The sequence below is a fragment of the Microcaecilia unicolor genome, chromosome 1, assembly GCF_901765095.1.
Source record: "Microcaecilia unicolor chromosome 1, aMicUni1.1, whole genome shotgun sequence".
NCBI classification, from domain to species: domain Eukaryota; kingdom Metazoa; phylum Chordata; class Amphibia; order Gymnophiona; family Siphonopidae; genus Microcaecilia; species Microcaecilia unicolor.
Genome location: NC_044031.1, coordinates 738,479,717 through 738,498,344, shown reverse-complemented (window position 1 = coordinate 738,498,344; position 18,628 = coordinate 738,479,717). Strand labels below are relative to the sequence as shown.

The 18,628-nt window shown below is 43.7% G+C and overlaps 1 protein-coding gene across 1 annotated transcript in view; it reads left to right on the top strand.

Moving 5' to 3' along the window:
- Nucleotides 1-18,628, top strand: part of ABHD2 (abhydrolase domain containing 2) — a 156,360-nt gene that overhangs the window by 115,101 nt on the left and 22,631 nt on the right. Inside the window, exons 6-8 of the mRNA XM_030189696.1 lie at nt 5,716-5,899; nt 14,246-14,338; nt 17,319-17,429. Of these exons, the coding sequence (XP_030045556.1) occupies nt 5,716-5,899; nt 14,246-14,338; nt 17,319-17,429 (388 nt within the window). The remainder of the gene's footprint in view (nt 1-5,715; nt 5,900-14,245; nt 14,339-17,318; nt 17,430-18,628) is intronic.

Sequence of the window (18,628 nt, the reverse complement as noted above, 5' to 3'; positions counted from 1 at the left end):
GATTCCTTTATGTATATCCCACGCATGTTTGAATTCCGTTACTGTTTTCATCTCCGCCACCTCCTGTGGGAGGGCATTCCAAGCATCCACCACTCTCTCTGTGAAAAAATACTTCCTGACATCTTTTTTGAGTCTGCCCCCCTTCAATCTCATTTCATGTCCTCTCGTTCTACCGCTTTCCCATCTCCGGAAAAGATTTTTTTGCGGATTAATACCTTTCAAGTATTTGAACGTCTGTATCATATCACCCCTGTTCCTCCTTTCCTCCAGGGTATACATGTTCAGGTCAGCAAGTCTCTGCTCATACATCTTGGAACGCAAATCCCATACCAATGTCGTAGCTTTTCTTTGCACCGCTTCCATTTTTTTTACATCCTTCGCAAGGTACGGCCTCCAAAACTGAACACAATACAATATTCCAGGTGGGGCCTCACCAACGACTTGTACAGGGGCATCAACACTTCCTTTCTTCTGCTGGTCACACATCTCTCTATACAGCCTAGCAACCTTCTGGCTACGGCCACCGCCTTGTCACACTGTTTCGTCGCCTTCAGATCCTCGGATACTATCACCCCAAGATCCCTCTTGAGGAAAAGGGCTAGTTTATCTGGGTAATGCTACAAGTATCAAGCTTCTGCCATTTCAGCTCTATTTCATGAAACTGTGGGTGCATACAGGGTAGGTTTTCCAGTGGGCAGATTAGGCACCTACCTAGAGGCAACCACCCCACCACCAAACACATGCTTGCATGGTGATTCTGCATTACCTTCTTCTCCTTTTAGGTTTTTTGGCCAATATGACTTTGAGAGGGGCCCCTCCTGGCCCAGTGTAAAGTGAGGTTTTTAAGTGGGGTTCCTCCCCCTCCCCCACTCCTGCCTGGAGAGAGAGCAGGTGGCTGTCAAAATGCATGGGGGCGGCTAGAGGGTTAAGAAACAGGGGTGATATGATACAGACGTTCAAATATTTGAAAGGTATTAATCCGCAAACGAACCTTTTCTGGAGATACGAAGGCGGTAGAACGAGAGGACATGAAATGAGATTGAAGGGGGGCAGACTCAAGAAAAATGTCAGGAAAGTATTTCTTCACGGAGAGAGTGGTGGATGCTTGGAATGCCCTCCCGCGGGAGGTGGTGGAGAGGAAAATGGTAACGGAATTCAAACATGCGTGGGATAAACATAAAGGAATCCTGTTCAGAAGGAAAGGATCCTCAGGAGCTTAACCGAGATTGGATAGCAGAGCCGGTAGTGGGAGGCGGGGATAGTGCGGGGCAGACTTATACGGTCTGTGCCAGAGCTAGTGGTGGGAGACGGGACTGGAGGTTGGGAGGCAGGGATAGCGCTGGGCAGACTTATACGGTCTGTGCCAGAGCCGGTGGTGGAAGGCGGGGATAGTGCTGGGCAGACTTATACGGTCTGTGCCAGAGCTGTTGGTTGGGAGGTGGGGCTGGTGTTTGGGAGGCGGGGCTAGTGCTGGGCAGACTTATACGGTCTGTGCCCTGAAGAGCACAGGTACAAATCAAAGTAGGGTATACACAAAAGTAGCACACGTGAGTTGTCTTGTTGGGTAGACTGGATGGACCGTGCAGGTCTTTTTCTGCCGTCATCTACTATGTTACTATGATTGGGTAGAGATGACTTCATAACAAGCGACTTCCCAAGTTTTATTCCAGACTTATAGTCACATCCATAGGCGCCCGGTATAAGAGGCTTGGAGAGGCTAAGCTTCCCCCCTGCTGCAGCAGAATGGATCAGCTGTGGAGCCCAGCTGCTCTGAGGGGATTAAATTGTTGATTTACCTCCGTCCTCACAGCAGGAGCTGCAGTGAAAGCCCTCTAGCAGTTGTAGAAATTGGTTTATGGTTTGTTTACCTTACTGCTGGGAAAGCAGGGGGGGTTGGCTGGAGGTGTCCTGGGTTGCCAGTATGATCAGAAAAACAGTCACCAGACAACAAAGGTAGAAAAGATCATTTTATTTTCATTATAGTGTTTGGAATATGTCCACTTTGAGAATCAGGTGCTCAACATTAAAAGTTTATATTTATTTATTTATTTACTTATTTATGGCATTTTATCCCACATTAAACATGAATTAGGGTGTTTTGTGGCTCTATATGAGAATTGTGATATTATGATCCCTTGTTTCATATTGTTGACGGTCTGCATTTTCCGTATGGGTGGTATATTGGTGTATTACGTTTTGCCCAGTGTAATATTTATGGTACAGTAAGGTTCTGAGTGTGTTTTTGGACAAAGTTGTGCATAGTGTTTTGCAGTTGAGCGATTGTGGTTAGAATATGCTTTGAGCAACCACTTTATTCTTTGATACATATTTAATATCTAAATTTTATAAAAGGTATTGTGACTTTTATTTTTATTTATTTATTTTTTCTGCGTGTTATCAGACACCCCACCCCAGACATGTTAAATCATCTGTCTATCTCTTTTCTCCCTCATCTCCCAAATCTAAACATGTATATCTGTTAAAGCTATCCAAGCCAACCCAACCTGTATGTGTATACCTGATCAACTAATGTAAGCCACACAGAACTGCGTCCTTGACTCGGACACGTGTGGGATATAAATCCAGTAAAGTAAAGCAACGGCTAAGAGCTAGGGAAGCCTGGGTTCAAATCCCACTGCTGCTCCTTGAAATTTTGAGCAAGTTGCTTAACATACCATTGCCTCAGGCATAAACTTGTAGGTGGATTTTATTCAGTGTGGTTTAAGCAGGCAGGAGAGGCTTCTACCTGTTTAAATAAAGGTGGTTATTTATTTGTTGCATTTGTATCCCACATTTTCCCACCTATTTGCAGGCTCAGTGTGGCTTACATAGTACCGTAAAGGCATTCGCCAATTCCGGTATGAACAGTTTCACAGTGATGTTATGGTAGAATAGGTTCATGAGGAAAACAGCGTGTTAGGGAATCGTGTAGAGGAAGAGTTACGTTATGTCCATTACGTTCTTTGGTTTCGTAGTGTTGCAGGGTTCTGATTGGGCCAGCACCAATATTTAGTGGCACATTCCAGAGGTAGAGTTGGGGAGGCACTGGCAATTATGCGGAGCGGACAGATAGAATTGCCTTTTGTGTGGTTCTGTTTTTGCTTAGCACCCACATAACCCCGGATTCTATGTAATGCGTTTGAAATTGCACGTGCAAATCTGGTCATATTCTGGATTCGCATGCGCAATTTAATTAAGTTAATAAGCACCAATTATTGCCACTTGACATGCAATTATTGATACTAATTGGCATTAATTTGAATTTGTGCGCCCAACTTGCTGGGCGTATTCTGTAAAGTGGTGCTTGTAAATTCTAATGCATGCGATCAAAAAGGGGGCATAGCCATGGGCATTCCAAAACTCTACATGCGGGGTTATAGAATACACCTGCTCTGTGCCTAACTTAGGCACCGGTATTTACATCAAGTTTCACTTGGTGTAAATGGACGTGCCTAGAGTTAGGCACAGGTATGGCCACTAGGCGTATTCTATAAACCAGCTAGGTGTATTTTATAAACCACGCCTAAATCTAGGCATGGTTTACAGAATACGCCTAGGCAGAAATATTTTCGGTGTCGATTTTTCAGGCTCCATATATACAGACTAGTCCATAACATCTAGGTTGGTGACTGATCTGGATATTCAGAACCGGTGCCTGGTTATGGCCCTCATTGACTGTCCAGGTTAGATTCTGCACGTGGCGGTCAGCAGCTTTAAAATCTCTGTCCATTGCAGACTGAATATTGGGCAATTAGATTGTAATACTTCCAGGGACAGGAAAATATATATAGTATCTGACTGTTAAATGCCTTGAGCTACTACTTAAAAAGGCAGGATCTAAATTCAAAATCTATAGGAGCCCAAGTACCTGACTTCAATCATTAATAATGTTTCATACCTGGGGAATCGATTGTGTAAAAACAGCTGAGCAGATAACCTTCAAACTAATGAAATGAGATTTGACTTCTGAAAGGCACATTATTTTCAGTTATAATAGCCGTCAAGGCAGTGGGGAGACGGGACTGAGGTGGGGTGAGTTATTAAATTTTAGGTTCTCTGTCTGTAGGCTTGCTGAATACATTTGACATTAATTTTCAATAACTAATTTTTACCTGTATTTAAGAAAGAGCATGGCTTTCCTTTGCATCTCCCTGGTGTAGTTGTGTTTGCTGCTTTTCAAATGCAACTGTAGTGTAGGCTTTAGAATGGACTTGTTAAGAAGTGTTTTAACTCTCACACTCCCTGCACACCAACTTCTACGCTCTTTGTATTCCCCAACCCACCTTTTCTGACCTCGGACCCACGTACACCTGGTGAAGTCACAGCGCTCCCACTCTGTAAGCCCTTTATATGTAACTTCTAACCAAAATTCTGTGGATGTAAGTATCAAGTGCAAAGCATCATTTTACATGTGTTTAAAAATAACATGGAGGAAAAAAGACCAGAGAAAATTCACAGGAACATTTTTAGCATTTATCGGGACACTCCATCATTGGCCAAAAACCAAATATAAGAGCCTTCTTTTTTTAATCCTATTTGAATAAAATTCCTGGACAGGTTACTGCTTCTCTTGGACAAAGGAAAAAAAAAAAGAAATTATGTCTTGTTCTTAATTTTAAAACAATCCATTTCTTAATTTCATAGTACTTTCCATGGTGGTAGATTACCGTGTTGCTGATGTGGTTGTATATTACAAGACTTGAACAAAGGATGGATCATTTGAGAAGCAAATACAGAAAAAAACAATAGAGCAATTCTGTTCCTTTTATCTGTGGCAATGAGTACCGTGTTGCATTTAAATAGTGAAATTCACCGGCCTCCCACTTAGCCATCTATCCCCCCTTCAGTCCATTCAGAACTCTGCCGCACGTCTTATCTTCCGCCTTAACCGATATACTCATATCACCCCTCTCCTCAAGTCACTTCACTGGCTTCCGATCAGATACCGAATACAGTTCAAGCTTCTCCTACTCACCTGCAAATGCACTCGATCTGCAGCCCCTCCTTACCTCTCTACCCTCATCTCCCCTTACGTCCCTACCTGTAACCTCCACTCTCAAGACAAATCCCTCCTTTCAGTACCCTTCTCCACCACCGCCAAATCTAGGCTTCGCCCCTTCTGCCTCGCCTCTCCCCATGCTTGGAACAAACTCCCTGAGCCCATACGCCGGGCCCCCTCCCTACCCATCTTCAAATCATTGCTCAAAGCCCACCTCTTCAATGTCGCCTTCAGCACTTAATCACTTCATCTCTTCTCAGGAAATCTCATATACCCCAACTTGACATTTCATCCTTTAGATTGTAAGCTCTTCTGAGCAGGGACCGTCCTTATTCGTTAATTTGTACTGCGCTGCGTAACCCTTGTAGCGCTCTAGAAATGTTAAGTAGTAGTAGAAATGTTTAGTAGAAACAGCAAAAGTAGAGGCTGACAAATGCGCAAACCAATAGGGAGATAATATCAAAAACCAGATTATTCAGAATATTCATATCAAGGTCCCGACACGGTCCTTGTTTCGGCGCCAAAGCGCCTGCCTCAGGGGTCACAATCAGCTTTCTCTGAGAAGAAGCTGATAGGCTAGAATAATTCCTTTATGTATGCAAGTTAATCCACAGAGAGAACAAAAGAACAGCCAACCGATCAGCAAACACCATGTGAACAGTTTCTGAGGAATCGATTACTGCGAGTATCATTGTGTTCTCTGTTCTTGATTGTAGGTTGCACCTGGGAGTTTGGAGCTATGGTCAACCATATCAAGAAGACTTATCCACAGACCCAGCTGATTGTAGTTGGCTTCAGCTTGGGTGGGAACATTGTATGTAAATACCTGGGAGAAGCTCCAGTAAATCAAGAGAGAGTGCTGTGTTGTGTCAGTTTATGCCAAGGATATAGCGCGCTAAGGTAAGTGATTTCTTTTTTTTTTTTTTTTTTTTTCTTCCTTTGAGCCCGGCAGTTTTCCATTGCTCCTTTTGGGCTTTCCGCTCCATCAGCGCTAATCTCGATTGGGCTTTAGCGCCGTGTGGCATTATTTGCATCAGCCGCTTAGCTGTATTTGGACAAATAAAACCAAGAAAAATAACATCAAATGATTGGTATCAGTCAGAGGGGAGGTGCTGTGGTATAATAAGGTATAATTAACTGCAGTCAGCACAGCTGATACTTCAGCTGTGTCAGTGCCCCCAGCTACTTCCACCATTTGAAGCATCAGGTCTTTCAGGTCCTTTCGCTTATTAGGTCAGTTGTGGCTGGTGGGTCTCTTCCAGTCTGTTGCTGGGCCTTGGCTATCTTGGCCACTTTTTTTTTTTACTTTCACCTCCTGGCAGGTGTCATGTAAATGATGCTGTTTCAGATTTCACTGGCAGACTTTGACTGCTGACGTTCTTCCAGGTGTTGATTTTCTGTGCCAAGGATGTTTTCTTTCCATACAGTTAATGATGCTTCATGCAGAATGTGCAGATGACCAGGTGCTTCTCTGCTGCTGTAAAATGCATGTCCTAGAGTCACTTCTTTTCTGGCAACATTTCACTGTTGGGTCCAGGCTGCTGTCTGAACATCCCTGCTCCTCCCAAGTCCCTGGCCAGCTTCCCTTCCTTCTGTCCTGTCAAATCCATCTACTTTTTCTCCCCCGCCCCAACACCCCCAGCACTCCTGCAGCTGACCACTTCTCCTGCTTTTCCATTCTCCTGCTTAGAGAATGACACGGGACAAAGTTTGTCCCTATCCCCACCCCGTCCCCGCAACAGTACACAATCTCATTCATACAAAAATCGAGCGATTGTCTTTTATTGAAAACTAGTATAAAAGGCCCGTTTCCAAAACAAATGACACGGGCGCTAGCCAAGGTTTCCCTACATTTATGCCGATGATGCCCCTCCCTCACCTCTGTATCCTGTGGTGGTGGCCTCCCTGACGGTCCGCAGCAAGTAAAATGCAGCTCCGCAGACAGCCATCGACATTGGCTGTCGTGTCTGCAGCTGTTCCTCCTCTCCCCTCTGACGTTGCAGCGCTCCTCCGGGGTCTTCCTCCAGGGGCAGTGACGTAGATGGGAGAGGAGGAGCGGCTGCAGAGACGTCAGCCAGTGTGAGATGGCTGTCTACGGAGGTTCGTTTTATGCTTAATGGGGTTTTTTTTTTGTATTTTTCTTTATTTACCGGTTGCTGCTGCTGCTTAACATGAGAAGCAGCAGCGGCTGGACAGTATTTGCGGGTGGCGAGGCGGTTGTTGTCTTTTAGGGGGAGTATAGGGGCTTGGTGATGCGCCGGGGGGAGGGGGTTGGGTTATGCGCTGAGGGGGTGGGGGGTAGGGGTTTTTTGAAGCGCCATTGCGGGGGGGGGGGGTAGAGTTGTGTCTTAGGCAGGGGGAGGAGTAGGGAAACACGCTCCGCCCCCTGCGTGGCTCACGGATTGGCAGGGGAGGGGCTTGGGTGATGCGCTGTGTGGGGGGGGTGTGGGGCGGCACTGATCGGTTTTGCTCCATGAGTGTCAGTGCTCCGTCCTCGACGTCATCACGTTTGACGCGTGGGCGGGGCAGACACTCATGGATCAAAAGCGGTCTCAGCCACCTCACTTTAGAACGTTGGGAAAGTAAGGCTTCATTAGAACGTTGGAGGTGCGTTTTATATAGAGAGATGATGGAATTAGTGTGGTGGAGTTTGTGGAGTCGGGATGGGGTCAAGGCTTGCGGGGACAGAGTGGGAATGGGGACAGACTTTGTCTCTGTGTTATTCTCCATTCCTGCCCCCATGCCCTCCTCTCATCGCTGTTGTTCTTTCCCTCTATTGTCCCGTGCTTCCCTCCTTCCAAGTCCAGCACTTGCCTGCACTACATAGCACTGACAAGAAACAGGGTTTTTTTTTATATTAGGGCGGGTGTAATCATGAGTGAAAGGGAAAAACTGCTATTCTAGCACTTCGGTTTTCTGACTCCTTTTTCCTGCTGTTTAAAAGCAACACACTTTCTAATGAAGAAGTTAATTTTGCTTTCTTAACATAATAGTAATTTTCACTTCCAATTTAGTGCTGAGGTAAAGTTTATCTCCATTTTACAGCATGATTTTGATTTTAGCACAGATTTTAGTACTTCTGTGTGCTATGAATCTCATTATTTTTACATCTGAAGTAAAATTAAAATTTAACATGGAAGTAAACAAAATGTACTTCACATGCATTTTCCACAAATATTGCCAAGACTTTGGCCAAAAGAAGCCTCATTGTACCTTAAGTCTCATTTTCCAAGTTTAGATACATGCACTACAGTCCTATAGTTCCATGGTTTCAAATCTCTCAGGGACGTCATATAAGTTGACTTCAATCACTTTACATCGAAAACAGGAAGCCTCTAAGGGCTTCTTTTACAAAGCTGCCTTAGCGATTCCCGTGCGGCAAATAAGAGGAAGCCCGAAGGAATTGAAACCTAGATTACACACCAATACAGGCTACATCACAAAGAGAAACGTATGGAAAACACCTGCAGGATGAAAGACTCACTGGATCTTCTTATGGAGTGGATCTTGAGTGGAGGAGTGGCCTAGTGGTTAGGGTGGTGGACTTTGGTCCTGGGGAACTGAGGAACTGAGTTCGATTCCCACTTCAGGCACAGGCAGCTCGTTGTGACTCTGGGCAAGTCACTTAACCCTCCATTGCCCCATGTAAGCTGCATTGAGCCTGCCATGAGTGGGAAAGCGCGGGGTACAAATGTAACAAAAAAAATAAAAAAATCTACTTGACACAGTTATGATCAAGAACAGAAGAAAATATATTTCCAAAGCGAAACTTGAAAAATACAGTATCTGCACGGATTCTGATAGCAGTTTGTTAAATTCCTCTACAAATATTTGTTACTTACCTGTATGTAGCAGGTGTTCTCTGAGGAGAATAGGACTTAAATCCTAACGTCTGGGTGATGTCACTGGCAAAGGAAAGAATATCCAGCAATGTTTTCCAGAAGCATTTGGGTATTGTTACCATGCATGTAGCCATTACCAAAACTAAGACCTTCCAGGTCAGGTACATCAGGAGAAAGGTTATCTATGGATAATGGGTAATATATAATGCATTTCTATGGTACAAAGTGGTTTAGATATTGGGATCACAATCAAGTTTTTGTACCTGTGGCAATGTAAGGTGAAGTGACTTGCCCAGAGTCACAAGGAGCTGCAGTGGTAATCAAACCCAATTCCCCTGGTTCTTAGCCTACTGCACTAACCATTACGCTTTTTTGGACACTTTCAGAAGTCCTGTGAGACTGAAGTGTTTTCCAACACTAACCACTCGAGCAGGGCACACTGTTGAGCCCCCAGCCATCCTTGCTTGGATGTTGAGAAATTGGCATTGTCGTCCCTGAACTTGCCTGACAGTGTCATTCCAGTCTTGCTAGATACTAGAAAAGATTCTATTATTATTATTAGCATTTGTATAGCGCTACCAGACGCACGCAGCGCTGAACACCTGATACAAAGAGACAGTCCCTGCTCAAAAGAGCTTACAATCTAAATAATACAGACAGACAAGACAGTTACGGGTGAGGGAGTAATTACACAGCCATATGCTATAAATGGAAGAGGTTTACTGTCTGGTTTGAGGGCGAGGCCATAGACTTTTTTCACTTGCCCTATATAAAAACTGCTTGAATACCTTCTATATTTCTCAGAGACAAGTCAGAACATGAAGTCTGTAAGAGTTCACCTTAGTGCAGGGACTCTCAACCCTGTCCTCAGGACACCTAACCAGTCAAGTTGGTATCTAGTGACTCAAAAAGAGCTTTCATCAGATAAGTAAGTACAACATTGAGATCCCATCACACTGTAAGAAGCTTGATTTGGGGGTGGGGGGGGGGGCTTGATATGGCTTGATGTATATAGGGAGTCAGTATTTATGGTTGCAGACCCATCTTTGTGGAATTTATTGGCATCAGATCTGAGACATATTGAGGCTCTACTTTTTGTAAACAGTGAAAAGCCCATTTGTTCTAACAGATGTATTGTTGATGTTATAATATAATTTCAGGTATTTTTATGCTTTGATGTTTTAGTTGTATTGTCTGATTGTATTGTTTGATTTTATTATGTGTGTACTACTGCAAGCAAGGAAAGCGAATAGAATGTTGGGTGTTATTAGGAAGGGTATGGAGTCCAGGTGCGCGGATGTTATAATGCCGTTGTATCGCTCCATGGTGCGACCGCACCTGGAGTATTGTGTTCAGTACTGGTCTCCGTATCTCAAAAAAGATATAGTAGAATTGGAAAAGGTACAGCGAAGGGCGACGAAAATGATAGTGGGGATGGGACGACTTTCCTATGAAGAGAGGCTGAGAAGGCTAGGGCTTTTCAGCTTGGAGAAGAGACGGCTGAGGGGAGATATGATAGAAGTGTATAAAATAATGAGTGGAATGGATCGGGTGGATGTGAAGCGACTGTTCACGCTATCCAAAAATACTAGGACTAGAGGGCATGAATTGAAGCTACAGTGTGGTAAATTTAAAACGAATCGGAGAAACTTTTCTTCACCCAACGTGTAATTAGACTCTGGAATTCGTTGCCGGAGAACGTGGTACGGGCGGTTAGCTTGACGGAGTTTAAAAAGGGGTTAGATAGATTCCTAAAGTACAAGTCCATAGACCGTTATTAAATGGACTTGGAAAAATTCCGCATTTTTAGGTATAACTTGTCTGGAATGTTTTTACGTTTGGGGAGCGTGCCAGGTGCCCTTGACCTGGATTGGCCACTGTCGGTGACAGGATGCTGGGCTAGATGGACCTTTGGTCTTTCCCAGTATGGCACTACTTATGTACTTATGTACTTATGTAAATAAAAATATATAAACAAAGTCTGTACAGAGATGGGTTTACCCTCTGTGTCATGATCAGCTCCAGTTGCATTAAGGCTGGGGTTCTTAACCCAATCCTTGGGACATACCAGGCCACTCAGGTTTTCAGGATAGCCACAATGAATATGCATGAGATAGATCTGTATACCATTGAAGTCCTGTATGCAGATTTATCTCATACACACTCATTGAGGGTACCCTGAAAACTTGACTAGTTAGGAGTATCCCGAGGCCTGGGTTTGGAATCCTTGCACTAAGGTGACCTCTTACTGAGCAAACTGATTTTGCCCTATCTGCATGCACATTATAGTTTGGGATCTTTTCTGCGGTCATCGGGGCTAGTGTTGGGGAGGGTGCAATGAAGGCAGCTGCCCTGGGTCTATATGCCACAGGGTACCCCCCCCCCCCCCTCCCTGTACAACTTACTGGTGAACTTTGGGGCACTCTCTTCATTTCTGCCCTTGGCCTCAGCATGTATAACAGTAGCCCTGATGATTAGTAGAGTACTTCATAAGACAGGAAAGAACATATATCTTCCATGCTTCTAATGAGCTATGCTGACCATCCCTATATATATAGAAAGAGGATGGTTCAAAGCAAACCATAAATAACCTTAGCACTTTAAAAAGGATACAGAAGGGTGTAACCTGCACAGAATGGCAGAAAACAAATGTAACTGCCTTGTTGTTCGGGGGGGGGGGGGGGGGAGGGTCTTTATCTGCGGGTATTTACTATTTACCCAAAATATGGCTGATGGGGTGGTGGTGTGGTGCCCAAGGCAAATGACCACAGCTCCATTGTTTCATTGGCTTCCTGTTAGGATTAAGACCTTGTCGCTGATGTGAATAGGCAATTTTGCATGTTTCATGTAGTGTGTTGACCTCTTGTAATAAAAAGATTTAAATAGAAGCCCTTGTCTCCAACTTTCAACCCTATGAAAAAAATGTCCCTTTATATTTGAAAAATACATGTCAACTGAGAGTGGGTGAATGGGTGCCATTACGTGTTCCTAAAGCCCAGAAAAAACAGAATTCAGGCAGGAGCGTTCTTTGCACTGCCATGCTATATAAGAGACTTCTTGGTGACATCAGATGAGAGACATTTTTTGGCTTAAGAAAAGTTAAAATTTCCCTATGGAAATTTTCCCTTTAATTGTATAAACTTATGCACTACTACTACTCATTTCTATAGCTCTACCAGACATATGCAGCGCTGTACACATTATATGCAGGTACTTTGTCCCTAGAGGCCTCACAATCTAAGTTTTGGTACCTGGGGCAATGGAGGGTTAAGCGACTTGCCCAAGGTCACAAGGAGCTGCAGTGGGAATCAAACCCAGGTTGCCAGGATCAAAGCCTGCTGCACTAACCATTAGGCTACTCCTCCATTATACACATAATTTAACGCTTGGCATGCAAGTTACAGAATATTGTTGTTAAAATAGCTGTTAACTGCCATTAACAACCAATAACTGGCTACAATTGATGTTAATTGGCACTAATTTGCAGTTATGCGCGTAACGACCATTAGTTGATATTCTACAAATTGAGGTGCAAAATCCATAGCGCGGAACTGCAGGGAGTGTGGACCTGGAAGGGGCACAAGTGGGTTGGGGTGTGGCTAGCACTTATGCACGCAAGTTATAGAATACTATTAATTATGCACTTAACAGTTACGCATGAGAATTTACACCAATTATGCACTCAACGGTTGTTAGGCACGAGAATTTACACCAATTATGTACTCAACGGTTGTTAAGCATGAGAATTTACACCAGCTATTAAGACAGCATAGGCGATCACACCTAAAGTTAGGTGCGCAACTGTGGACTTACGCTAGCATTCTATAATGCCAGTTATGCGCATAACTGTCAATATAGAATTCACGCTTAGTGCAGATCATCTCGGCGCCTAACTTTAGGCGGCCTGCAGAGAATTACCCCCTTTGTTATTTTCAACAACTGTATACCACATTAGGAAGTTTGAATGTTTAAAGGTTGGGAAGGCCATTTATAAGAATAAATGAAATAGAAAAAAAAATAAAATAAAGCAATGTGCAGATTGGAGGCTGTATGTGAAATATTTGAAAAGAGAAAGGGGTTGTGCTATCAATGTAGGGAGCACCTAAAGAAATCTGAATAATAAAATAGGCTACGACCTAAATTGCTTTTTATATCAAAGCATTTAACATGTTTAGAAGAATATGGTTTTCAGTTTTCTGACATAACAAGACATAACCAGTCTTGTTGTTACTAAGTGACAAATTCTAGTTGTGTGTTTAAGGGTGGAAAATAACAGTCTAGGCTCATTTTCAAAGCACATAGACTTACAAAGTTCCATAGGTTACATTTTCAAAAGAGAAAAACATCCAAAAAGTGGTATAAAATCTGCATTTGGAAACTTTTCTCACAAAACGTTAAAAATGAAATTTTCAAAACCAATTTTTAGACATTTTTTCTATGTAGTCCATCAAAAGTGCATTCAAATCACAAGGGGGCGTGTTAAGGGCAGGATCTGGGCGTTCCAAACACTTGGTCGTTTTGGGGCCATAATGAAACAAAACAAAAGCGTCCAGGACTAAAACTAAGACGTTTTGAGCTAGACCTCTTTTTTTATTTATTTGTAGCATTTGTATCCCACATTTTCCCAACAATTTGCATGCTCAATGTGGCTTACATTTATAACAAATAAGACACAAAAAGGTGCCCTAAATGATCAGATGACCACTGGAGGGAATCAAGGATGTCCTTCCCTTACTTCCCCAGTGGTCACTGACCCCCTCTCACCAAATAAATATAGAAACATTACTTACCAGCCTTTGTGCCAGCCTCAGATGTAATACTCAGGTCCATTAGAACAATATGCAGAACCCTGAAGTAGTCTAGTGGTGGGTGCAGTGCACTGCAGACAGGTAGATCAAGGCCCATACCTCCCCCCCCTACCTGTTACACTTGTGGTGGAAAAAGTGAGCCCTCCAAAACTCACCAGAAACCCGCTGTACCCACATATAGGTGCCAACTTCACCCATAAGGGCTATTATAGTGTACAGTTGGTGGTAGTGGGTTTTGGGAGGGGGGGGGCTCAGCAGACAAAATAAGGGAGCAACGGTCAGATGTGTACTTGGGAGCATTCATTTGAATTCTACTGCACTGCCCCCTAGGGTGCCCCATTGCTCTTCTGGGATGTCTGTGTGGCCAGTGTACTAAGAATACGGGCTCCTCCTACATCCCAATGGCTTGATTTTGTGCATTTTTCACTTGGACATTTTTTTTTTTTTCAAAAATGGACCAAAAAGATAATGCACAGAGCACAAAAACACCTAGCAAATAGCCATTTTCAAAAAAAAAAAAAAAAAAAGATGTATTTCTGTTGTTTTGTTAGTATTTCTAGAAGCTTGTTGACATATGGTTATGTATTATATTTTAGGGCACAGGAAACTTTCCTGCAGTGGGATCAGTGTCGAAGGTTGTACAACTTCCTTATGGCAGACAATATGAAGAAAATCATCCTTACTCACAGGTGTGTCAGCCTAACCAGTTTGTATTTGGAAGAGTCAATGAGCTGTTAGCCTGTGGCCCAATAAACAAGCACAGAGCTGGTAAGAGAGGCACAATATGAAGTGAAACCCCAGATTATGTTGTCGAAAATATTTTAGAACGTGCTGCTTGTGTACCCAGAGCCTGCCCTAGCACCAGATGAACAAGGCATCAACTTAGGATGGCACAATTTTAGGGGTCATCATGCAGAGCACAAACAAATTTGCTCTGGCGGAGAGGAGCCACTGAGTCAACCAGTCATCAATCTGGCAGCTGCTGCAGCCCTGTGCTTTAGCTGTCATCACTGAAACTGCCAGAGACTGGATCACTGCAGGGCGACCCATCCTCCTCCACTCCAGCCGCCAACAAAACAGCCCGGCCAACTCGGTAACAAGACAGCAAAGCACCATGGCCCCAGGCAGTACTGGCCACCCTTTTTGATTTCTTCCTTGACTGGCTGCCTTCCTTCCTGCTCCCTACAGGAAAGAGGAAATGGCATATGCCAGTAGAAAGAACATGACTAGTGCATGGCGCCATGCAATTTGAAGGTGCTGTGTTTGTGGGTTTCTTGACCTTAGTCGATTTTACTCTGGGGCACAACGGGGTGACAAATGAGCTAAGCAATGAGTACCTCAACCCTTTCTCATCTCTTCTTTCATGGCCCTCTCTTTTGAATAAAATTTAACCATTCAGACCTCGTTACTGCCATTTCTTACTTCCGAATCCAGACTGCCCAGAAAAGAGGAGGTGGAGTTTAGAAACAGAAACTGAACAGTGGGAGAAAATGAAACTGTGATCCTGGGGAAGAGGACAAAATGTGGGGATGGAGAGAGAGAAACAGGGAATGAGTCTGGGGGGGACAGTGAAAATGGGGAAGTGAAAAGAGTGGATGTTTGAGTGGTTAAGTCTGGAGCATGGTGAAAAGGGAAGGGTTAAGTCTGGAAGCTGTGGGGAGAGATGCGAGGGAAGAAGTTGAGTGAAGACCAATAGGAAAAGGGTATGAGAGAGGAGAGGAAACATACATAGTAGATGACGGCAGAAAAAGACCTGCATGGTCCATCCAGTCTGCCCAACACAAACTCATATGTGTATAGGAAGATGCAGATAGAAAGCAAAGAGGAACATAAAGGGGGCCAGACACACTCCACTCACTCACACAATAACCATGCATGTGCTCAGTCACACATACCAGTTCCACTTACTCAAACACACCACACTCACACTGATCAACCCAAATTCACTCAATCACATACATGCAGACACATCCTTGCACTCACTCATACACACACTTGCGCACACAACCCCCCCCCCCCCCCCAAGCACAACACATTCATTCACTACCGTTGCAGTTACTCAGATCATTCATTTTGTCATGTACATCCTTGCACTAGTGCACAACAGACCTCAAATTTCACACTTGTAATTACTCTTCCCACAGCTACCACCTCCAACTGGGAAGCCTATATATCTCAAGCATAGCAAGTGTATCAGAAAACAATTACTTTTAATCATATAAATCTGAATTATGAAGAAATTCAATGAATGTGCTGCTTATTACATTAGGGGGGAGGAGAGAAGTTGCCGGGGCTTCTGGGTTCTGTGATTCATATGTAATAGGGGTGCATTGGGGTCATCAAACTTCCATGATTTCTTTAGTGTGGTTGCTGTCAAGCTCCCTGTTGCCCTTGTAGAGGACTAGGAAGCTTTCTGCCCTCTAAGGACTAGATTCAGTAAATGGCGCCAAAAAGAGTACTGAGCGCTATACTATAAATGGCGCTACAAGTTGGGCGCTCAAGGATTTACACCAACTGAAACCTGGTGTAAATCCTCGCACGTAAATTAGGCGCAGATACCCTGAATTCTGTAATACTACGCTCATCCTTAGTGTACCCTTGATCTACCAATGCCCCTCCTATGACCACGCCCCCTTTTCAGTTACATGCTGAAAGATTTGCTTGCGCATCTTTATAGAAGAGCCCTTAGCAAGATGTGTGCGCAGATCCAAATTGTTGCCAATTAATGTCAATAATTGATAACGCCCAATTATTGGCACTAATTGGCTTGTTAAAATGTGTGCACAAATTGGGTGTGCAACCAAATTTGCACACGCAACTTTGAGCACCATTATAGAATCCAGGGGTAAGTGTTTCACAAGTTAGTTTATTTTGTTTTGGTTTTTATGATTTTTCTGTGATAGCAGCATAATCTAATTGATTATACTGAGTGAAGGTGAAGCTGAGTGTTATCTTGGCATCACTGAAGTGATGTATTAAACTAGGTGTGCCTATTGCATACGCAGCCCCTGTCAGACCCAGCCCCCTGCCCCACCTTAAAATTCTCTCTGCTGAAGTCCCCACCCGGGCAGTGGCAGCGACACTCACAGGCCGCCTGCAGCCTACACCGGGACTATCCCCATGAACTGTCCCTCCCCTTCCGATGCAACTTCCTGTTTTGTGAAGGGCAGGATGGCTCAAGGAAGAAGTCCCGGTGCAGGCTACAGGCAACCCATGAGTGCCACTGCCCGGATGAAGACCCCAGCAGAGAAGATTCCAAGGTATTGGGAGGAGGGGGAGACAGGCACTGAGGGGAGGGACCGAGGGTATGTTTATTTGTAAGCCGCCAGAACATTGTGGATTGTGAAGGTTATAAATAACTACTGATTTTGATGTGCAACTTCAACATTTCTAGCTATTTCTAAGCGAACACATATGAACTGTATGGTTTATTAGCAAAATTCTCTCTTATTACCCCTCTCTCCGCCTGTGGATATGTAATGAGAAGCACCTATATCTCTGCGAATTATTAAAGTTCTTTGCTATCATTCTTGTAAAGTAACGTAAAATTCAATTCTGGCTTATCTGTTTCATGCCCTCTTCCTGTTTGTAATGATCTCTGGTTCTTGTCTTTGAGATGGTAAATGAAAAATGATTACATCTTATTTTTCTCATTCTGTGATCATGTAGACATGTCCTCTTTGGAAAGAACAGTAATCGAACACAAGGACTTGATGATACAGATATGAACCGTCTGTACACAGCAACATCTCTCACGCAGATTGATGATAACATCATGAGGTAAAGTGAGAAGTGGAATGTCTGAAGATCAGAAATGTTTCCAGTTATCCCTAAAATGCCACCAGTCTTTATTACTGTAGAATTCAGTTGTTTGTGGCATTCGTAGGTTCTGTGAATCTTGATATAGCCATTAAATTACAAGGATCTCAACTCGTAAAAAAAATTATGCCGCATTCTAATTACAGATGACAACTCGGATACAGCTAATTTTTTTTTTCCCCACCAAGCAACTGTGCTAATTGGGCAGGTGGGATGGTACCATAAAACTGAGATTGGCTAGTTATTTTTGTAATGAAAGGTTGTAATAGATTTTGAAAGGTTTTGAGTGCCTACAGATGAATAATTGTTTCTCCGAAGACAAGCAGGCTTATAATTATCACAAGTGGGTGACACCAACCTGCTTCGCCCAGTCCGGAATTTACCAAAGCTAAATGAGAGCTTTGTGGAGCACAAGACACGCTGTACCGCGCATGAGTGAGTGCCTTCCCGACCATCGCAAGAACACGATCTCCTCAGTTCTTTTTCTGTAGTGAGAAGAGGGCTTTTTTTTTTTTTTACCATCTCCTCACATCACTTGGTCCTAGAGAGCTTTTTTTGTGTCTTTCAGCTATTTTTCATTTATTTTTTCATCATTTATTATGCTCCTGTTGTTGGAACCTCTGTCCTTTTAAGTTTCCTTTCATTTTTTAGTGATTTTGCACGATTTTAAGTTTCCTTTTATTTTCCAGCCTTCACTTCGGTCAGAAACTTTCCCTTTCTTTTTCCGTGTTTTGCCCCTTTTTTTAGGCACCATCGCATCGTTTAATTTAGCCGATGAAGTTTTTCCTTCCATATCTATGAAAGTTCCCAGTGGCTTCAAGCGCTGTACCTGGTGCAGTCGGACAATCTCTGGAAAATATACTAATTTTTTGTGTCTGTAGTGTCTTGAGCCGGACCATAGCCCCACTAACTGTGTGCTCTGTCTTCACATGAAGAAGAGGACCCAAGTTTCCAGAGAGGCTCAACAAGAGATGATATTTGGAACCAAGTCCTGTTCCTCGGCCTTGGCATCGGCATCAAGGTCAGAGGTGTCGGCATCAATGTCAAGTGTCACCAGGCGTATTGGTAAGCATGGCTGCTTCTAGACCCTTAGACGCTGGGATCAGTGAAGCATCGTGTGGGTCTCCACCTGCCTCGAGGCCTCCTGTTGTTCAGGGCCC